Below are 22,812 nucleotides of genomic sequence, written 5' to 3' on the forward strand. Positions count from 1 at the left end.
TGTGAGACGCAGACGCTGTGCCTCAGCCCGGGGCGACCCCGGCTGCGCGGCTCCGGCTCACCTTCCGCCCCGATGGAGACCAGCTTGACCCCTTTGCTGGCGATGAAGTCCAGCGCTTTGTTCACGTTGTTGATCTTATGCACTCTCATCTTCCCACGCTCCGGCTTGGGGAGCCGCTCCCCTGGGAGACACGGGCGCAGAATAAAGCGGGGCACTGACAGAGAGGGACAGACACGGGGGCGGCCCCTCCACCCTCCGCACCAGGCCCCGGCCGGCCCCCAGGCCGCTCCGCGGGAGCCTCACCCGAAATGACCTCGAGCAGGAGCATGAGCTTGAGCCCGTCGCGGAAGTCCTCGTCGATGTTCTCGATCTGCGTGCCGGCCTTGCGCAGGTGGGAGTTGCACCAGGCTGTGAAGGTCTGGGAAGCAGAGCAGAGGGCGGCACACAGGGGGAACCTGGCTGTTGGAACCGACCAAAAGCACCCACGGGGTCACAGTGGCCACCTCGGGGCACTCACTCACGGGCGGGCCCTGGGCACCGCCCTCTGATCCACATTATTTTTCTTTTCTTTTTTTTTTTTTTTGACAGGCAGAGTGGACAGTGAGAGAGAGAGAGAGAAAGGTCTTCCTTTGCCGTTGGTTCACCCTCCAATGGCAGCCGCGGCCGGCGCGCTGCAGCCGGCGCACCACGCTGATCCGAAGGCAGGAGCCAGGTGCTTCTCCTGGTCTCCCATGGGGTGCAGGGCCCAAGCACTTGGGCCATCCTCCACTGCACTCCCGGGCCACAGCAGAGAGCTGGACTGGAAGAGGGGCAACCGGGACAGGATCCGGCGCCCCGACCGGGACTAGAACCTGGTGTGCCGAGGCCGCAAGGCGGAGGATTAGCCTAGTGAGCCGCGGCGCCGGCCCGATCCACATCATTTCTGATCTTCACCGTGGCACAGGCAGGAGAGACGAGGAAACCGAGGCTCAGGAGTTACAAAGCCATCGCTCTGGTGGCAGGGCTCGGACGTGGCCAAGCCTGGCAAGCCGGCAGCAGCTGCTCTTCCACAACACCAAGCTGCCATGTGGAGGCCCCGAGCCTGCATGCCACGAAGGCACCACCCCCGCCATCCACCCATCAGTCGCGTGAGGCTGACTGATCACAGGGCCAGGGAGACAGGTGTCAGGCAGGTGCCTGGCCCTCTGGGACACACACCCAGCCCGCGCCCCCCGGCAGAGCGCCAGCTTCCTTTACCCATGGAGCTTCCTGGGGGGGGGGGGGGCTCAGGCTACAATTTTCCCATTGGCGGCAGAGCTAGGACCTAGGACAGGAAGGCAGCCAGAAGGGATGAGCTGCCCGAAACACCAGGTCTCCTTAGGCCTTCCTTTGAGCTCGGGTGGCCCGAGCAAGCTCTCCCCCGAAAGCAGGGGACACAGCCCCCTGCAGTTTGGTTTCCTACAGCACAAATGCCCTGGCTTCGCTCCTTCTTGGAGAACATTCCATACTTCATCCTTTCAAATCTTAAGATACAGCGCACGTTAGAGGGGCTAGAAGACAAGTGGGAGGCAGGCACCCCACCAGGGTCAGCAGCAAGGTAAGGGACCTTCTTCTAAACAAGAAGCCCAAGTCCCACACCCAAATCACCAAGGACAGCAGAACGCCCAGGCCTGAGGTCGGTCAGCACCCACACGCCCAGATGTCTGCTGGGGAGACAGCCCCCTCCCCCTCCCCCTCCCACAGCAGGGCCTGGGAAAAACCCCAAGCCCTCGCTTCTCACAGAGCCCCTGAGCCCTGCAACCCGCCCTGCCCCCTCCATCTGCAGCAGCCGGCGTAGAAGCGGGCAGATGGCCAGGGACAGGCAAGAACGCATTCCATGCCTAGGATGCAGGCAGGGGCCATGTGGGGTACCAGGGGCCTCCACGGACCCTCTGGCCAAGCAGCACGTGTTTTGACAACTGTCACCAGCCCTGCTCACTCAGAGACTCAACACAAACCCCTCTCAGACAAAGACGCCACCTAATTAGCACACCGCGGATGCCGCTTGGGGCAAGTGTAGGCAACCAGACCACCGGCCCCGGCCCCTGCCAACGTGGCAAGCTGTGCTGCCTAGGAGATGGAGACCCCTCCTGGTTGCATGATGCTGTCCCCCGGCTAAGGAGGCCTCTGCCCTACTTCTGCCTCACCATGAAACCACCACTACTCAGCCCTCAAACCACAGCCACCACGCAGCCCCCACAGGAGGCAGGCAGCCCTAGCTTCCCCATCCCCGACGTGACGCAGTCAGCCCCTCCTCTGCGCGGATCCCATCAGAGCACCTCCCTCTGGAGCCCTGCAAGGTTCCAGGGCCTCTCCTACCCCGCTCAGAGCTGGGCCCGCAAGGAGCAGGCCACCGAGCAGGGCCACATTAATCTGCCTGCCCCGGCCTTCTTACCCCACCTCCCATACATCACTCGGAAGTCAGACAAACCAGGGCTAGAGTGGCGGTTACCCTATTTCTACGGGCAAGTTACCCAAGCTTCCTGACTTGTGCGTCGTGCGGGCAACACAGAGATGGAGACACCGCCGGGCCCCGGGCAGCCAGGACTCCAGGTGGTTGTTCCCGCAGAGTGGCGGCGGCTCTTGGGGCAGCCCTGTGCCTTGCAGAGTCTCCTCCCTTCCCGCCCTGGTCTCAGAAACCCTGCCCACCACTTCCCCTGTCCCCCGCCTGCCCCAGCCACCACACCACCCTAGCTCTCCTCTAGCAGCCAGCCCCACTTATTTTTCATCTCAACGGAAGTAATGTGCACACAAGTGAGCCCCAAGGGGTGGACGTAGGTCCCCGAGCCTTTACAGTGCCAGAGTGCAGTCCACCTGCACGGCGGCCAGGAAGCAAGAACGGCACTCGGCGCAGACCGGGCTGGGCAGGAAGTGGCCAGGACGCTGGGCCTCTGCTCTTGCATGTATCTCAGAGGTGCTGGCAGGCTGCAAAGTGGCCGAGCCACAGCCCACAGCCTAAGGAAGCAGGGGGCAGTTCCTGGAGGGCAGGCAAGCGGCCCTGGCACCCTGTGCTGTCTGCAGGAGGGCAGGGCACGTCTAAATGGCACGCTCCTTACCTCGGCCTGTGAGGGCCACTCCTGCATACTCTGCAGGTGCATAGCCCTGGCTTTGAAAGCCAGCTCCTCTGCTCACTTGCTGTCTCCAACCAAATGACTTAACCTACTTAAGCCTGCTTTCTTTCTTATAAAACAGACTTACCAGAGTCTACCTCCTGCAGCTGCTCTTAGGATTAAACTGGGGGGAAAATGCATTTAAAGCAGCTCTCCCTCTCTCATACATACACACACACGGGCTGGCTGCTTCATATCCAATCCCCAGGTAGAGTAAGACCAGGCCTCTGCAAAGGCCCCCAGCCCACCTCCATGGTTTGGATGGGAAATGGGATCAAAGGAGACCCTCTGCAGACCACCCCACTTGAACCTGTGGAGGCTCCTAATGAACCCTGCCCAGTCCAGGCCAGGCCATGTGTCCTCACAGGGCCAGGAAGCACAAGAACGGTGCTCAGCAGGTGCAACCTGCCCTCCAAACACAGGTCCCACCGTCGCTCACCTTCCCTGGGTCGTAAACAAGAGCTCTGGCCTGCGGCAGGGTCACCCGGACCTGGGTGCGAGTCCTGCCTCCCCGCGAGGCAGTCTGCTGTGGCCTCGGGCAAACAAGCCCTGACTCCCTGGGTGATGAATGGGGACCATAATCTCTCCTCTCAAGATGAGGATGAAACAAAAGGACGCCAGTAAATCACTTAGCCCTGTGCCTGGCACACAGTAAGTGCTCAGTTATATATGTGTCAAAGGCAGGCCTATTTTTAAATAAATGGTAACCATGCCACGCGCTCTGTCTCCCTGACTGGAAGCAGGCACAGCCCCACGCCAAACACAGAGCAGGTGCCCTGGAGCACACCCAGCCCGGCCTCCGGGTGAGAGACAGAGACGCTCCCTCCCGAACCTGCCGTGGGGCCAGGGAACCCCAGCCCTGCTCAGTCCTATTCACTCTTCCCTGGAAGGTGGGGGGCGACACCAGAGACTCACAAGATGACGAGGCCACTCTTGGGGACAAATCCCCCGCAGACAGCAACCCTCAAGCAGCAAGGCTGGTGAGGAAGGACTGGATGCAAACGGGACATGAAACAGTCGTAACACTGCATCTGCCCTTGCTCTCCCGTGTGTGTGTGTGTGTGTGTGTGTGTGTGTGTGGTGGGGCGAGGTTTCCACAGAGGCCTCCAGTGCCCATCACACCTCCCACACGCCAGGCAAATTCTCAGGCCGTGAGCTACAAGCCACCCCCGCCCCCAGGCCACCACGGATGGGTGCAGTCATTCCCTCAACAAGCAGCTGCTGAGTGGTGACCCGGGGTCAGGCCCGGTGCTGAGTACCCAAGAGTGAGCCAAAGTGGACAGGGCCTGTGCCCTCCAGGAGCTCCAACAGGGCAAGGAGAGGAGTTGTTAGCCAACAGTTCCTGGACTGCAGGCCCAACACCCTCAGGAAAGGTGGCGACAGTGACAAGTGAGTCTCTCAGGTACTGGCCCCCTCTCACAGACGAGGAAGCAAAGGGCCTGAGAGATGTGATCTGCCTCATCAGAAAGGGACCAGAAAGCCACAGAGCGGGATTCAAAGCCGGGGGCTCCTGGGCAGGGTGGGACCCCTGCGCCCCTCCCTGCAGACACAGGGAAGTGTCCTGAGGAGGGTGTTCTCACGATGGGCAAGGCACCCCCAGCAGGAGGCACAGTCCAGCTGGAGGAAGGAGAGGAGGGAGGAGGACTGGCCCCCCAGTGGCCGCGCTGGCTGCTGCTGCTGCTGTGTAAGGCACCCTGGGAGCAAGGATCCACGTCTGGGATGGTTGTCGGGAAACCGGTACCACCTGAGAAAAGCCAACTCGACTTCCTCTTGGAGAAACCACAGCCATGGGTGGAGGAAAAAGCAAAAAGCATCACGCTCCCTGGGCTTCCTGTCAAGGGTCACTTCCCAGGGGCAGCCCCAACTCTGAGCAGTAGGCGGGGACCCGTTAAATGTATCCACGCGACAACTGCCAGCTGCCAAGTGGGATCACGAGATGACACCATCTCCATTTGACAGGGGAGGAAACTGAGGCACAGGGGTCACACAGCCAACACAGAGTGGACCCGCACTCCACGGTGTCTGGGCGGAGGGCAAGGCACTGGCTGGCGCCATCAAACCAGCAGAACCGTCAAAGGCCCCGGCTGCGCCTCTGTCCCGAAGCAGGACAGGGAAGCACAGTTCCTGGCCTGTCTGCCCCTGCCCCTGCGCAGGGAGCCGCACCTATGTAGGGAGGAAGGAAGGGTGTGGACACGCTCAGGTGGAAACCCCAGAAGAGCTGACCCACCCAGACGCCCCAGGAGGTATTCGCAGTATGCTGTGGTGGCTCAGGGCACGCCGGGGAGGGGACAGGGAGCGGAAGAGGAAAGAAACCCTGTGGGTTCTTCTGTTGGACTCAAGAGTCAGCCGGGCACAAGGGCTGTTTCTGCTTTGTCACTCACTATGTGTTGGGGGAAGGGGCCTGGCATCGCTGGTCACAAAGTACTTCCTGTGTCACAGGGACCCTCCCAGAGGCCAGGATGTGGGGAGGCCGGGTGAATGAATGACAGACATTGTTCAGGAGGTGATCTAAGCAGCTGGGAATGTGGCGGCAGTAGATTTTAACGAGCCATTCATCGGGGCCTCTCCCAACCCACAGAGGTAGACAGAACCTCTTGCACTCGGTCAGCGTTTGGGAGCCGCAAGGCGACGTTGCGTGCGGCAGTGCCGGGTGGTGGTGAGCGAGAGAAGAACCTGGGCCAGGCTGCTGCCCTGCTCAAAAGGCCTTCCTTCCCTTCCCCCCAGCTCCGTCAGTGCTGCAGGGGGTGTGTGAAGGGAAAAATCAGTTGGATGCTGGAAGCCCGCGAAGTCCAGAATAAAGCAGTCAGTCTGGCCCGGGCACAGGCTCCCCCCGAGTCCCTAGTCTGGGGCGTGGGTTGGCTCTGAGCGCCACAGGCAGAGGATCTGGAGCAGCCTTGGAGGTGCCCCCCCTCGTCCCGACCGCCGGGCTCACGCCCACATGTGGATCCCACTGATTCCACGCTCCACGAGATTTCTCAAGCTGCCCACCGCTGAGCAGGGTATCAATGCCCTTACAAGGCACAGGGCCGGCTGCAGATGGCCACAGCAAGCTCCCTGGGGACACACAGCGCTCCCTGGGGTCCTGGGAATTTCCAAACCTCGCCTCTGAAATACCGTGTCGCGTTTGCCGCTCCGCTGGGGCGCCGTCCCACCTCCTGAACTCCCACCTTGCCTGCTGTGGCCTCTGACGCTGCCCATGGCTCCTGCTTCCACGGGTCCTCGGGAAGGGTGTCCGGGGCTCGGACACAGGGCAGGGACAGCTACTTATTCCTGGGGCAGGCGTCCAGCCTTATCACCCATCGCCCGGGCCGCTGCCAGGTCGCAGGCAAGGCCAGGCCCCGGTGGGGCATCTTTTCAGCTCCTGAAAGCAGAGCCTGCTCCGGGGCCCCGGGCTTCATCACCAGCGATAAAGGCGCTTTCAAGGCCTGGTGGCTCAGCCTTCTGGAATCTGGGTTACCAGCTGCCCAGGCAAAAAAGCAGTCGCCCTGGCACGGGAGCGTGAAGCCTCTAGAACAGTTTGTGAGGCTCCACCTGTGAGCGCGGCTGTGAAGATCCATTGACTGCACGGCACTCCAGAGGAGATAAAACCCAGGGAGCAGGTGGAGAGGTGAACCAGTCATGGCGACAGGCCCCAGATTGGGTGAGTGAGGCACGTGGGAGGCAGACCCCCCCCACACACACACACACTCCAGCACAGCACAGCTAAGCAGCTGCTCCCGAGGCACGTGGGACGCAGGCACCCCCACGCACTCCAGCACAGCACAGGTACTCAGCTGCTCCTGAGGCTGGAAGACCTAAGGGGCTGGCTGCCTGTCCAGTCCCCAACCCTGGCCAGGGGCAGAGTGGCCATGCTATGTGCGCCTGCCCCATGACGACATAACCTAATTTGAAAGCAATTACAGTGAAATATGGAATGCTTCTTGAGCCCTGGTCTGAGGTTGCCTTATTCGGAGTTTTCTCAGCCTACATGAAAAAGCCCTGACTTCCCAGTTGGAGGAGAGGTATAAATACCGCGGCGTGGAGTCGCAAGCATTCCAAAGGCTCTGCGTGTCTGTCCAGAGCCCGCTCCTCACCCCCGCACCCTCCCAGCAGCCAAGCTCAGGCCTTGGCCAATCCCTATGAGGCACCAGAAAGCACGCGTGTCCCTGCAAAGGCTGGTCTGGGGCACAGTCCCTGCTCAGAGACCTCCCCCTGCTCTTTCCATGGCTGTCTGTTCACCCAGCACTTCCTCTCAAACGCCGTCACCCCAGGGGGCCTTTCCCAACCTTGATGCCTCCCCAGGCTCTCACTTTACCATTTTGTTTTATCTATGGCCCTTTCTATTCTCAGAAATCATGTCCTTTGTTCATAACCTGCCCCTCCTAGGGGGTATCAGAAGCTCCACCAGAGGGCCCTCCCTGCCCCAGGACTGTGTGCCTGGAGTGCTGCCTGTTCTGCACACAGCAGGTGCTCACGAAGCCAGGGAGGAATGGAGTAGGGTTGGGCTGCCATTTAGGACTTTGTGGTTTCTAACTCCTCCTTCGTCTCAGCGAGGATTATTTCTTAGAGACAAAAACCACCTGCTTTCAGGAGTTCACAAAAATAATCCCAGGCTGTAGATACTCCCAAAGCCAGCAAGGGAAGACAACGCTCTGGGCCCCGCATTGCAGCGGGAAGGGGAGCCCTCACCAGCCCTCTGCTCTGGCCTGCAGAGTGGGATGGAAGCAGAGCTGGACCCAGACCCCGAGGGACAGTGGGCGGGCTGGAGGGAGGCAGGCCGAGAAGCTGCCCTGCTCTGCAGACTCCAGCGTGCCCGGAGAGATGGGCACAGCTCGGGGCTCCCGAGCAGGGTCTCTACGCTCCAGTCCTGGTGTCAGCGCTGATAAAGTGCGCACAGCCTCGGAACGCTTCCTCCGCTGGAAAATGAGGATAACGGACATGCTGTGAGCATTCGGCAGGGTAACATGCCGAGCAGCCTGTCAGCGCTCAGTAGATGTCTGTTCATCTCCACAGCACTCCTGTGCGGACGGCACCGCTCTGGGCACCGCGGTAGAAGCCAGGCCCCTCTAGGACTTGCCAAACACACAGCAGTCATCCCCTCATCTCCTCCCCCCCACCCTAGCCAGCTGACCAGCAAACGAGTAAAGGGATATAATTATCAGATCGGGTTCTTGCTCCCAGAGTGCCTTCAGATCCAGCGGTTCTCAACCTGGCTGTGCCTGAGAATCATTTGGAAGTTTTATTTTGAGATAATGAATAAAATCATGCTTTGCTTAATGACGGGGATCCACTCTGAGCAACGTATCGCCAGGGGATTTCATTGTTGCGCAAACACAGAGCACACTCGCCACTCGCACACACGGAGATGTCACAGCGGCAACACACGAGCTGTGTGGTAGAACCTGTTGCTCCCAGGCTGAACCCTGTCCCGTGCAGAACTGGAACCCGAGGGTGTTAGGCTGGCCAACAGCACCGGGCGACAGGAGTCTCCCAGCCCCACCACCATCTTATGGGACCACGACTGTCCATGGAGTCCACAGCTGATGGAATCCTCACCATGCGTGTATTATTTAACATGACTAAGTTGTGAGGTAGCTGGTTTGTAGCAATAGTTGTCCACACAAGGCAGGAGCAGAACTGCTGTAACGCAGGTCTACATATATTCTTGTGAAACTAATAGTTTGGAGGATCAACATTGTCTTTAGTAAAATATCACACTATAAAAAATTTACCCTTTCAAAGTATAAACCTAAGTTCCAGTATATTCAGAAGGTTGCACAATTATCACCGGTTAATTTCGATTCCAGAACATTCCATCACCCCAAGATTGTTAGCAGTCTCTCCCCACGTCCCTTCCCTCCGCTCCCTGGCAACCGCCAACCTCCTCTCCGTCTACAGACTTGCTGTCCTGGACATTCCACGTAGACGGAATCTTGAGCTTTGGCCTCTCGGGCCTGGCTGCTTTCACGTGGATGTTTTCAGGGCCTCCGGGAGGTGTCGCACGCAGCAGGATTGTGATCTTTACGTCTGAAGAATATCCGCTGTGTAGGTACAGCATTTCTGGTTCTTCCATCTACCAGCCGATGGGTCTTGGGGTTGTTTCTACCTTTTGGCTGTTATGACTATCGCTGCCACAACTCATTTGTCTACAAGTTTTGTGCGGATATACTTTCAACCGCCTTGGGTATAAAGCTAGGAACTGCTGGGTCACAGAGTAACTGCACATTTAGTCATCTGAGGAACCACCGACTGTACCATTTTACGTTCCCGCCAGCGACGCGAGGGTTCTGATTTCCACATCCTCGTCGGTGCTTGGCACCATCTGACGGTTTCTATTACAGTGAGTGTGAAGTCATATCTCACTGTGGTTTGCTTTGCCCTAATGACTAATGATGTTGAGCATCCTGTCGTATGCTTGTCGACCACTGGTTTATTTTCTCAGGAAAAATCTCTGTTCAAAGCCTCTCCTCAATTTTTAACTGGGTTGGATCTTCTTATCATTGAGCTGTAAGAGTTTTTATTTTCTGGACACTAGATCTTCAACAGATGGCTTACAAATATGCCCTACGAATTTCCTTTTGACTTTAATAGTGACCTTTTTTTTTTTTTTTAAAGATTTATTTCTTTATTTGAAAGAGTTACAGAGATGAAGAGACAGAGAGAAAGGTCTTCCATCTGCTGGTTCATTCCTCATATGGCCCCAACGGCTAGAGCTGTACCAATCCAAAGCCAGGAGCTTCTTCTGGGTCTCCCATGCACGTGCAGGGTCCCAAGAACTTCTCATTCACCTATTTTCCTTGTTTCTGCTTTTGCCATTGTAACCAATAAAACCGTTGGCTAAGCCAAGGTCAAGATGACTTACACCTGTGCCTTCTATGCGTTCCACAGTTACCTCTTACACTCTGGTCATTGATCCATTTGGAGTTCATTTTTGTACATGGTGTGAGGTCAGGATCTGCCTTCATCTCCCAAGTGAACATTCAGCTGCCCCCGCACTCCACTGACAAGACTCTTTACTTCCCCACTGGATAGCAACAGGCAATCAACGTACGGAACCTGGGTCTTTGTAAAAGTGCTTCAAGCCAAATGAGTCAGATTCCTGGGGCTCAAGGAGAACCAGGGAGGCCTTAACACGGGATCTGTCAGATTCTTGGGGCTCAGGGAGAACCAGGAAGGCCTTAACATGGGATCTGTCAGATTCCTGGGGCTCAGCGAGAACCAGGAAGGCCTTAACAGGGATCTGTCAGATTCCTGGGGCTCAGGGAGAACCAGGGAGGCCTTAATAGGGATCTGCCAGATTCCAGGGGCTCAGCTAGAACCAGGAAAGCCTTAACAGGGATCTGTCAGATTCCTGGGGCTCAGGGAGAATTAGGGAGGCTTTAACATGGGATCTGTTAGATTCCTGGGGCTCAATGAGAACCAGGGAGGCCTTAACACGGGATCTGTCAGATTCCTGGGGCTCAGCGAGAACCAGGAAGGCCTTAACATGGGATCTGTCAGATTCCTGGGGCTCAGGGAGAACCAGGGAGGCCTTAATAGGGATCTGCCAGATTCCAGGGGCTCAGCTAGAACCAGGAAAGCCTTAACAGGGATCTGTCAGATTCCTGGGGCTCAGGGAGAATTAGGGAGGCTTTAACATGGGATCTGTTAGAATCCTGGGGCTCAATGAGAACCAGGGAGGCCTTAACACAGGATCTGTCAGATTCCTGGGGCTCAGCGAGAACCAGGAAGGCCTTAACATGGGATCTGTCAGATTCCTGGGGCTCAGGGAGAACCAAGGAGGCCTTAACACAGGATCGGTCAGATTCCTGGGGCTACAATAATGTTCAAATGGGCAGGGGATGAGAGCTCAGCGCTGGGCGATGCTGACCTGAGCAGTCTCTGCCCTCAGGCAGACCTGTTCAGAGCCAACCCACACATGAAAAACCAAACCCACCCACCCACCCACGCTACGCAGAGCCCACTTGCACAGGAAGAGCCGGGGTAGCACAGAGGGAGGAAGGGCATTCCAGCAGGAAGAGGACATGGATGCAACCTATACCTTAACAGCCACTTTTCAAAGAGGAAACTTCCACTCCCAAAAGGCAGTTTCAAAATTAGGGCAGCAGCAAACGCCGAGCCTGGTCCTGCGCCTCCGCTGGCCCCGTCTGCGTTTCGCTGTGAAACAATCGGGCACCCTGGGCCCTGCACCTGGAGAGCAGGCGGTGTGAGCTACAGAGCCGCATTTACTCTCAACGCTTGCAGCGCAGCTCGGGTTTCGGGAAAGGGGGATTAGAGATCGTCTGGTTTAAAGTTTGATCCTTCCACGAGATAGCCAAGCGAGCCAATTCTGACCTTGACGCTGTGTGGCTTGGACTCCTAACCGGCGCCAGAGTTCAGAATTAACATTTTACTTTGAACAAATCAGCCCAAGGAGTTACTCATCCAGACGAGAGGCGCTGGCAGTTGGGGAGAAAGAGTTGGAGGAGGTGCTGATTGGGCAAGAGCTAGATCCACACACCCCGAACTACCCAAGAGATCTCCCGAGGGGCAGAGTGTCCCACGGGCCAGAGGCACCCCGAGGCAGGGCACCGCTGCCGTTTCTCCCTGTGCCCCTCTTTGGCAGGCAGCTTGTTCCCTGCCGGTGTTTGAGGGCGCCCAGCCCGGGAGTGGTTGTTAGAGAGGTCCTTGACAACTGAACTCCCTGTTGATCCTTTTCCTGTTTTAGGAGGCTCTGACTCAATGGTCCAGTCCATGTGGCCAGGTCAAGGTTCTACTCCTACTCCAGGAAAGCAGATAGGGGTTTGGGGGTGGGTGAGGTGGAGCCATGCGTATCTATCTGTAAAGCTGTGTTCTTGACCCACCCAGGGGACACGCGGGCAGCACTCACAGATGTCTACTGTGTCACAGAGACCCCGTCCCTGCTGGCTTCCTACTCGCAGGGCCCTGTAAGAAGAATCCTCTGCAGGAGCAGAGTACATTTGGATCACTGAGAAATTGGGGGCATTTATGCGCATAATCAACTCCCCTGGCCTCTGAGTGGAACAGCACTGGCAGGGGCTCCCTTTGGGCTGGTACCTAGCAGGGCTCAGTGAGTCCTGGCCCATCGAGTGAGTCCATCCATCTGGGAAGTGCCCAGCCCTGAGATGCCAGGCAGTGGAGCCCAGAGTCTGCCAAGAGCGCCTGGGGGCCTCAGGGGCGCTCCAGGTGCCCTCTGCCTCCAGTGAGCCGGCACTGGCTCTACTCCCTGGCAACAGGATGTCGGAGGGCGGGGCGGGGGGAGGTGTGTGTGCACCATTTCAGTGGGTTAAGAAAAAACTCTGCACTTGGGGCCTTTTTCTCCTTTACCACATTCAATCTATCTCAGGCATCTTGCACACATGACATGGACACTATTAACAGTGTGTTGAGAAGACTCAAAAAAAGGAAAAACCAAAATAAGGCTCCATAGCGAAAGAGTAATTACAGGATTGGGAGGAACCAGTGAAGAGAGACTGAAACCTCTGACTCATAATTGCTCCATTAAAAATGGTGAAACCGTTTGCCCTGGCAGGGCGACAGGGCTAGACTCTCTCCACAGCTGCCCCACCCACAAGCCTTCCTGGGGCTGGTACAGAGACCCAGCCAAACCACACAGCATTCTAAGGGTGGCTGTCTCTAGGAGTCCTGTGACGTCAGAGGGGAAAGGGCTCCTGGTGCGCCTGCGGGTGGATCTGACTCAGGCCCTAAGACGACAGAGGAGTGGCTTGCTCTGTGCAGAGGGTGCAGGGGACGGGGAACAGGGTGGGGTAGCACCCAGAAGGTGAGGGCTCCACTTTCCAGGGAGGGTCTCTGTGGACCTGAGCCCTCTCATTACAGCTGGGGAGGAGGACTAGGAGCACTCCGAGAGCCATCTCAGTCCACCTCACTAAAGCCAGCAAGAGGTGTCTCCAGGATGGGCTGGACACGAGGCTTGCCCTACTGAGTACCCACCGCGCACCAGGACTTCTCACGCACTCTCTCCAAACCCCGCAGCAGCCAGACAGAGCTGGGGTCTCCCGGCCGACTCAAGGGCAGCCAAGGCTGCTTTCCCTGTCTCGTGTTCGCTGTCAGGCCCCGAGAGGTACTCGACAGACTCCTCGTTTGATCCACTCCAGGGAAGACACAGAACCAAGGGAGTCCCAGGAGGCCCGAGGCGGAGCCCAGCAGCCCAGCGCTGAGTCGCAGCGTGAGTCACGGGAGAGGACGAGTCAGGTGACCCGGTGAGAATCAGAGCTGTGCTGAGGTGGCTTGGTTACCTGGACATTCCTGTGACTCTGCCAAGGTAAAAAGTAACCTAAGGAGTTTGCCTTATATGGGCACAATGACAGATTTCAACACGACAACACATTAGCTGACCTGGTATCAAATCCCTTCCTGGACTGCGCAGGAGATGCCGGATAAAGCTGTTCTGAAAGTATAGGAAACAACAATGCATGATGGGCTAGCCACGGTGACTCAGAGAACAAGGTGCAGCCCAACGGCCAACGTATGCCTTTCGGAGAAGGGGGGAAGGCCGGTGGCCTGGAGGCCAAGTGCCCATGTCATTCTTCCCACACGTGGCAGGGAGGCCTGGCTCGGGCGCCTCCCTCATGTCACAGGGCCCGGGTCAAGGCAGGGCCTGCAGGAAATTGATTTCAGGCTGGAGCTGAACAGCGAGTCCTCTCTGGGTTCCGAGAGCCGTGCCACCTGCTTTCTCCCGGAGGAGCCTGAGAGAGGAGAGGCAGGGCCGTGCCGTGAGGCCCTCCGTCCAGGCCAGCAGGACCAACACGCTGGTTCTGAAGGCACCAGCACTGCCGAGAACCAGAAACCACTGGGCTCTCGGGATTCCAGAGTCAGCCCAGCCCTGCCTCCACACGGGCACCAGACAACCCTCTGGGTCCCCAAAATGGGGAGACTCACGACCCTGAGCCTCTCTAAATGTCATCCGTTCCAATTTAAAAATGCACTGGGCGGGGCCAGGCTGTGGCATAGTGGACTAAGTCTACACCCGCGGTGCCAGCATCCCATATGGACGCTGGTTCCAGACCTGGCTGCTCCTCTTCCGATCCTCTCTGCTGTGGCCTGGGAAAGCACTAGAGGATGGCCCCCTTGGGCCCTGCACTCGCGTGGGAGTCTTGGCTTCGGATCAGCTCAGTTCCAGCCACTTGGGGAGTGGACCAGCGGATGAAAGACCTTTCTGTCTCTCCTTCTCTCTGTAACTCTACCTCTCAAATAAATAAGTAAAATCTCTCTCTCTAAAAAAAAAAAAAAAAAAAAAAAAAAAAAAAAAAAAAAAAAAAGCACTGGGCATCTACCCTGCCCCGGGCCTGGGGTTAATGGACACACCCCTGCCCTCATGAAGCCTGCATTCTAGTGGAAGGGACAATTTAGAAGAGAGGAGGAGGATGAAACAGTGACGGGAGCAACAGGCAGAGTGAGACCACAGCAGGGAGACCAGCGAGTGGGCAGGCCAGGTGGGCACGGGCCAGCAGTGCGATGAGGACAGAGGGAGCCGCCAGACAGCTGCGTCTCCATGGCGCTGGATGTCATCGGGGGAACTTAGGATCCCTCCTGAGAGCAACAGGAGGCCTCTGGGGGGTCTCACGGGACAAGGGGGGCACAACATGAGCAGATGTTCCGCGTGAGGAGAGCATCTCACCCCTGCCTTGTGGACGACGGGGCGGCAACCCGGCTTGGAGCCACAGCAGGACAGGCAGAACCTCCCCTCCGGCCATGTGGGGCCCAACGCCAAACGGCGCAAAGCTGCACCCGGTGTGAGGACCCAAGACCACCGGCCCTTCTTCCTGCCTTAGAAACACACAGGCCTGCCGCAAACCACAGAGCTCACAGCCGTGCGCCCAGGGAGTGACTGTTCAAACAGTGCTGCTGAAGGTGGGTGCTGGGGCGAGGGTGGGTGCCCTGTACTCAAATTTAACCCCAGCAGTGCACTCACTTCATAATGTGACAGAGTCACAGAAGACTCTGTTCGAAAAGCAGTCGCTCTGTTGGAAAAATCTGTTTTAAATCTTAAACTCTCCATGCAAAATGTATTCCAAATGGCTGCGGCCCCTTCTGTGGGAGCCCCCAAGTCCCACTGGATGGAGAGGCGGACAGGCGGCCTGGTTGAGCCATGGTCTCTGACCCTCTGCTCTCTGGTTGGCGGGGGGCTGGGCGACACCACACATGTGCCTGCATCCGAGGGCAAGTGTTGCTGTGATTCCAGTGTCTGGCCCGGGGCCCACAGATGAAACCCAACCCAGAGCGGAGACCAGAAAAACAGCTGCCTGGACCCATCATGGCCAGCAGGAACCAGCCCTTTACCAAGAGTCTCTCCCTGACTTCAACAGCCTCTCCTGGGGCCGATGCTGTGGTACAGTGGGTTAAGCCGCTGCCTGTGACACCGACATCCTACATGGGCACCATTTCGAGTTCTGGCTGTAGTGGAAGATGGCCCAAGTCCTTGGGCCCTGTACCCATGTGGGAGACCTAGAAGCAGCTCCTGCCTCCTTGTTTTGGTCTGACCCAGCTTTGGCCTTGCAGTCATCTGGGGAGTGAACCAGTAGATAGATGGTCTCTCTCTCCCTTCTCTTGCCTTCCAAATAAAATCAATCAATAATAACAATAAAAAAAAAAAGCCCCTCATAAGAAAACAAAACTAGGGGGTGGGAGTGGGGAAGGAAGAGGCAGAGGCAGAAAAAATGAAGTCTTTGGCTTATTTAACTGTGATCTGCTAAGCTGAAACCTGCCTTCAGGAAACTTCCCACCTAGAAGGCTCAGGGACTTAGCCCAGGTTGCAAGAACCACAGCCGAGAGCGTGAGTAGAAAATGCAGTTCTGCCCTCAAGGAGGAAGAGGTCCGGGGGGAGAGGACACTGGTGAGCCAGTCACTACCAGGGCGGGGTGACACAGGGACAGCAAGGTCAGGCGACACCTGATCCGTGCCTTGAAAGAGGAGTGCCGTTCTGATAGGCGGTGCCCTGGGAAGAAGGTCATCCACACAGCCAGAACGTCAAGGGCAAACCCCACAAAAATGCAGGTGCCCAGGGTCCCCCAAAGCAGCAGCAGGGGGTGGTGTCAGCCAGGGATGGAGCAGGGGAGGTGGACAAGCTCGGCGCTGGTTCTCTGGGCGGTGGGGCAGGCGGCAAGGTCTCTCAGTGACCTAATTAGACCCGAGTCTTGGAGCCACCAAGACCAACAAGGAGACCGGAGTGAAGCCAGTCAGGAGGCCACTGGTGAGAGCCAACCTCAGGTGCGTCCCGTGCGCCAGACATCCTCACAGAGTGGGTAAGTCACCTGCCCAGAGCCCCGTAGCCCCAGGGGGCCGGCAGCACCTGTACAGTCTGCACACTGAAGCCTGCGTGGGCCTGGGTCAGGATAACAAAGGAAAGGGGGAGAGCAGGCTTCGGGGAGAAAGAAGTAACAGGGCCAGGGTCAGGAGGTGAATCCAAGGCTTCTGACTTGGGGCACCTGTGGCTAGGGTGACATCAAGCCTGGACATGGAGACCCGGAGAGAGGGAGCAGAGAATGAGTTTGGTTTGGGACTTGCTGGAGTATGTACAACCAGCAGGTGGACCGACACTTCAGACCAAAGCCCAGCGTGCTAGTCACATGCACACATTCGCATCAACCGGCCAGACACACTGCGGCGTTGTTAGGTGATGGCTGTGGGGAGTGTGCTGGGGAACCGCCAGCATGCAGAGTGGGCAGCCTCCAGAACCCTCTGAGAGCAGAGCTCTGGTCACGCAGGGGAAGTGGGGAAACGGAGTACAAACGCACCCCGGCCATTGCCCAAGCATGCCTTCTCCCAGGATACAGCCCAGGCCGTGGGCCACACAGTACCATTCCATTTTCCTACAAGACAGACTCACTGGGTCCAAGGTGAAAGCAGGACCCTCCCACCACACCCGCCAGCTGCAAATTCCCATCGAGTTCTGTTTTCCTCCTTGCATTTTCCAGCAGGCAGGGCCCTCTTCGGAGGCGAATCAGAGCACACCCACTCCCGGAACAAGCCGCCTCTTTCTTGCTTTTCTCCTGCCTGCAGAACAAGGTTGTATTTAAAAGGAGAAACAGTCTCAGGTTTTGTCTCCCAAACAGAGTGAGAGTCCCTGGGGCAAGGACTTCACAGAGCACAGAGTGGCTGGCTCCCTGGGATCGGTCACCCTGACAGTGGAGGAGGTGTGGGGGGACAAGGGAGACAAAGCCCAGGCCTCAGCCAGGCAGCAGGGATGGCGTTCCAGGTCCCACGGCCCGGCAGGGGCCGGGAGCTATCGGGTTCTGCTCAGCCATGCCGTGTACCCTCCTTCTTTCTCTAGATTTCCATGGTTCTCGTTTCCCTGCCAATGCCCCATAAATAACAATGGCCACCAAACACAGCCCTCACCGCTCCTGCTTTCCTGGTCCTGCAGGTCTCACGGCTCAGCTCCGTAAACGGAGCCCAGTGGGCTGCCACAGCACAGAACACGGGAGGATGGTGAGCCAGGTTCCGGGAAGGCGGCCAGCCCCCTTAAGCCACAGGGTGGTTTTCACTTCTCGCTATCCCTAGAAACAAAACACTTTCCCAAACTGTCTCTCACTATATAAGTTCACTTTACTTAGCAGTAGCAATTTCCGTATGAAAAGACAAAGTCTAAAATGGGTCCTGTGCTTCAGCCACGTTTTTGAGGGCGGGGCCTTCTGGCCACCGTGGCTCTGCTGCCCAGACCTGTGGGCCCCCCAGCACCAGGCTCAGTGACTGCCTGTAGAAAACAGGACGCTCTGTCCAGCAGCTACTCCCCCAGCTCCCCAGGCAGCAGGGACGTCTCCCTTCCCTGCCCCCTGGACAAGCAGCCTGTGTCTGTGTCTCACACCAGCAGGCAGGACGCCGAGCTCTGCCAGGCCAGCTGCCCCCCTCCCCGAGTCTGGGAGAGGCCCGGGGCCAGCTTCCAGAAGGGGTGAAACCTGTAGCAGTGAGCTGGGCAGTGTCAGGACGGACATGGGTGAGCAACGTCCATTCCTGACGTCAGGCAGAGCAGCTGCCCCAGAGACACTCAGACAGGTAGGTGAGTGGCAGGTCTTCTCTTCCTGTCTGACTGGCGGACGACTTAGCTATCGCTCATGTGCTAGGACACCACAGTGGACAAAACAGACTCTGCTCTCCTGAGTGACGATAAAAGGAGAAGCAGAGATGGTGGGCGTGGCCGGAGGGGAGGCCAGACTGCCCTACAATAGTGGGGGATCAACAGGTCTGAAGAACAGGGAGGAGCTGAGAGGGGAGACAGTGGAAGCAGGGGTCTATGTGAAGGTGCATGGCACAGCAGGCAGCATGGGGTCTGGGGCACAGGCACTGTGAAGGGAGGGGGAAGGGGAGGAGGCTGGAGGACAAAGAACAGGTCCTGAGGGCCAGGTCCTGGGCGAGACTCCAAGCAGGAGGTTACCTGGCCCCAGGTACAGAGTGGACTGGAGGGGCAAGGATGCGGGGAGCCCGCCGGAGAGCTGGGCTCTAACTTCAGCATTGGTACCGGGGCCACACTGGTTCCCACTGTGCCTGGCAAAAGGACAATGAGGCTGCTCGGGGGAACTGGCGGGACCTCAGGGCTACAACTCAGGCCTTCCGGGCGTCTGTGCAAAGAGCAGAGGGCTGCCTGTTTACCTTCTACATCCGGCCCAGAGGCCTGAGAACGGCCTCCCACAGGGAAGCACAGTGTGCAGAGCACGTAACACCCCCGCGAGCCTCCTAACAGCCCTGCAGGGGTCTCCGGCCTCCCTTGGCAGGGTCTGCAAGGCACTGCTGTACAAGACACTCCCTCTCCTGGCCCAGCAGTGCCGGGGGTTGGTCCCTAAGCCACAGGGGCTCCACCCACCCTGTGTCTGGGACAATCTGGAGGGCTGATGCTTTTCTCGAGGAATCCAACTTCCAGGATCTCTTCCAGGCTTGATGCTCACTACCGAGCAGCTGGAGTGGCCGCAGCTCCGGGTGATCTTCACAGAGCAGCTGGGCTACTGCAGATGTCATGAAGATGTCCCTACTGCCTGCGTTCTTTGGCTGAAGTCTAACTGAAGACAAGATTCCCTGAAGCTCACTCCCCCAGTCGGGAATCCTTGTTAGGGCTCCAGACCCCACGGGATGAGGCCCCCATAAAGACACCATCTCGCCGAATCCAGACTAGCGGCCCCGTTTTGTGGATGAGGAAACCGAGGCTTCCTGGCCTACAGTCACTCAGGCAGTGAGTGGCAGGGCCCGGATAAGGATCTTAGTCTCGCTGGCTTCCTGGTCTGTGCTTGTGAGAGGCCAGGCCTACCACCTCCAATACAGGAAGGAGCCGCAGGCGGCTGGGCCGAGTGACGGCCCGGCCCAGCTGGGGCCCTCTGCCTGGCGCCCCACAGTTCTCAGCTGGGTGATGAAGAGCTGGGCCTGTCCAGCTGACCCTGTGGTAGGAGTTGAAACCTCAGCCCAGCACCTCATCAGCCACAGCGCACAGGATTGCAACACAGACTTGAGCCCTCCTGACAGCCGGAGGCCTCCATGGTCAGCCGTGAAGAGCGCAGCTCGAGACAGTCACAGATTCCCACCTCCTGAGACAGATCTCTGGGCTTACTAAAAAGCAACGAAGTCGAGAAGGCAACACCAAGCCAGGCTGGCTGTGCGTTCACCATGTTTTTCAGACCAGGATTAATTCTTTGGCTGGTTTCAGATCTTCCACCTCAAAAATATCTAGTTTGTGCTTGTCTGCGAAGGAATGTGTCTAGGCACCTCCCACCGGCAACACAGAAAACAATTCCTACTGCCATCACCTGTTCCTGGAGATCAAGCCATATATAGGCAGACTCAAGCCGGAAGGTTTGGCCAGAGAGCTGCTCAGTTCTCCAACATCACACCACCGTTTAGACAGGTTCTCCCAGGCACGTGATTCAGCCAGAAGCCGAGGGTGAGGGGAAACACCCAAGGCCTGGCCTGACTGCAGAGCCTCTCTCCTCTCACCACCCCCCACCCCCCAGCCTGATGTCACCCTGTGCCTGAACCCCAGGGATCAATGTGAACCCCTACGTCTTAATCCCAAGGGTGTGAAGTGAGAGGGAAGGAGAACCAATCACTGCCCTGACACACAAGAAAGTTTTTAAAAGGAGATGAGTCCACTGTGATTCTTGGTCTGTTGTTGGCTGATTGGCTAAGTGGCCTGGGGCAAGTCAGGTGACCTCTTGGAACCTCAGTTCCCACATCTGTAAAGTGGGAATCAAAATGCTGGGCCAGGCCGGCGCCACGGCTCACTAGGCTAATCTTCTACCTGCGGTGCCGGCACTCTGGGTTCTAGTCCCGGTTGCCCCTCTTCCAGTCCAGCTCTCTGCTGTGGCCCGGGAGGGCAGTGGAGGATGGCCTAGGTGCTTGGGCCCTGCACCTGCATGGGAGACCAGGAGGAAGCACCTGGCTTTGGATCAGCACAGCGCGCCAGCTGTAGCAGCCATTTGGGGGGTGAACCAACAGAAGGAAGACCTTTCTGTTTCTAACTCTGCCTGTCAAAAAAAAAAAAAAAAAAAGTTGGGCCAGTGTGAGGCCAAACTGAACAGACAGGGAAATTCTGGGATCCTCCCAGCATCAGAAGAGACAGCCTTCCATGGCAGTCCACTCGCCTGGGAACCCACGGGCAAGGATGGTTCTGTCTGCTATGTTTACGCTGTACACCCAGTGCCTAAAACAGCGCTGGCACACAAAAATATTTGCAGAATCAATGCTTTCTCATTGCACCTAGAATACAATCCAACACCCTGCGAGAGGCACATGCTGGCTGATGCCGCCTCTCTCACCTCATACACACTGCTTTGCCCACCTGGTTCCACTTTGTTTCTCTCCTCCCACGCGCCTAAGTCTTCCCGCCTGGAGCGCCCTTCCCTTGTCCCAGGTTGGCTCTTTCCCACCCTGCAGGTCTCATTTCAATCACCACCCCAGCCTAAGCTACAGCAATTCCCCTTTGTCCCCTGTTGAAGTGCTCTGCTCCTACCCTTCACAGAAATGATGAGACTGTCACTGTCTTCCCCACCAGCCGTGAGCTCCATGAAGGCAGGAATGACTACTGCGTTTGCCATCTCTACCTAGCACCTCGTCTATGGCAGACACCAGATGAGCAATAAATGCGGAATGGACAACCCCATCACCTCCATCCACCATGCTGAGATGAAATTTTTTTTTAAAGATTTATTTATTTGCAATGGCAGAGTTACCGAGAGGCAGAAGCAGAGAGAAAGAGAGGGATCTTCCATCTGCTGGTTTACTCCCCAGATGGCAGCCAGAGCTGTGCCGATCCAAAGCCAGGAGCTTCTTCTGGGTCTCCCTTGCGAGTGCAGGGGCCCGAGGACTTGGGTCATGCTCTACTGCTTTCTCAGGCCACAGCAGAGAGTGGGATTGGAAGTAGAGCAGCTGGGACTCGAACCGGTGCCCATATGGGCTGCTGGGGCTGCAGCTTTACCCACTACGCCACAGCGCCAGATCCAAGATGAATTATCTTAAAATGCAGGGTTCCCTTCCTTATCAATCTGTTATTCTCTCTCTTCCCCTCCGTGATTCACTTCTTTTCTCCATTCGTTCCAAATCCATCCCCAAAAGAACACAGATAAAAAAATAAAATAGAATCTCATAGAACAAATGCTGCTGTGTGGCCCACTGCTGAGGATGCCCAACTCCTGGGCCCCTACCCTCATGCACCTGGGACTGCAAATCCATGGAGGGCTGCTACGTTCCCATCCTACTCACTGCAGCCGGGACCAGGCCAGGCCAGGGGCACGGGGACGTCTCCTCTGGCCAGCTGGGTTTCTGGGTGGGAAGCCCTCTCCCTTGCACAGAGTTTCCATCCTCGGAGAGGCAGTGAGCAATGCAAAGCATGACAACCATTTTTCCTCCAGCTATTTCAAGGCACACAAATAAAACCTAAGGACTCAAGGCCAGCTTGAGAAAACAATGGAGCCAGGAAATACTCACACCAGTGCGGAGGCAACAGCGCACGGAGGAGTTCAAAGCTGAGGGCGATGCCTTCACGGAGAGTTTCCTGGCTTTCCCCAGACATACAGCTCCAAACGCAAAGTCTGATAAGGGCTGAGGGGCTATTAAGCCAATCACCAGGGGACTTAATGAGAGCTTACGGGGGACAACCGCGAATTTCTCAGGGATTGGTGTCGATTTTTCCCGCAAGAGTTGGCCAACTGATTGCATGACTACTCTATCCCATCAACTCTCACCAGTAACAGTGCTGAATGTAACAAGACCTGTCTATACATCACAAAACCTGAGCACCAGTGCCTCCCAGAAGTCATGTTTCAGTGGCCAGTCCTGAAGTATTTCTGCACATCTGCTCCTGGGTGCAACCCGTGAACCAGCAGTTGGTTTCCAAGGGGGGCATTGTTCACCGGGTTATTATTGTGTGTACAGAACAGTTGCCTTTGTATCAAAGTGGTGCTTCGGGCCTTCTAAAACAAACAAACAACTGAAAACTTTCCGCTATTTTTGTTCACAGAAATATGGAGCCAGATCGGAGCCAACTCTCAATGGGAAAGGGGGGAGTCCAGGGGATGGAAGGCAAACTCGTTACTGCCATTCATTTCAGCCACCTTCTATCACAGCTGTCACTAAGGAGCAAAAGAAAACGGATTTTCTCCTTCCTAGTAAGAGGATTAAGCAGCACCAATTCAGTCAACGGGAAAGAAGAAACCAGAGAGGCAGAGGCAGGATCAAAACCATGTGAGGTCAGAGGTCACAAACGGGT

General features: G+C 57.1%; 1 protein-coding gene across 5 annotated transcripts in view; it reads right to left on the reverse strand.

The window, feature by feature from the left end:
- The window catches only part of ACTN4 (actinin alpha 4), a 64,272-nt gene that overhangs the window by 23,549 nt on the left and 17,911 nt on the right, over window positions 1-22,812 (reverse strand). For all 5 annotated transcript variants that reach the window (XM_051847128.2, XM_051847126.2, XM_051847127.2 and 2 more), the window contains exons 2-3: window positions 304-418; window positions 62-181 (exon numbers count right to left, since the gene is read on the reverse strand). In XM_051847128.2, coding sequence (XP_051703088.1) covers window positions 62-181; window positions 304-418 — 235 coding nt within the window. The remainder of the gene's footprint in view (window positions 1-61; window positions 182-303; window positions 419-22,812) is intronic.

Source organism: Oryctolagus cuniculus, chromosome 18 (genome assembly GCF_964237555.1).
Source record: "Oryctolagus cuniculus chromosome 18, mOryCun1.1, whole genome shotgun sequence".
In the NCBI taxonomy this organism is placed as follows: Eukaryota; Metazoa; Chordata; class Mammalia; order Lagomorpha; family Leporidae; genus Oryctolagus; species Oryctolagus cuniculus.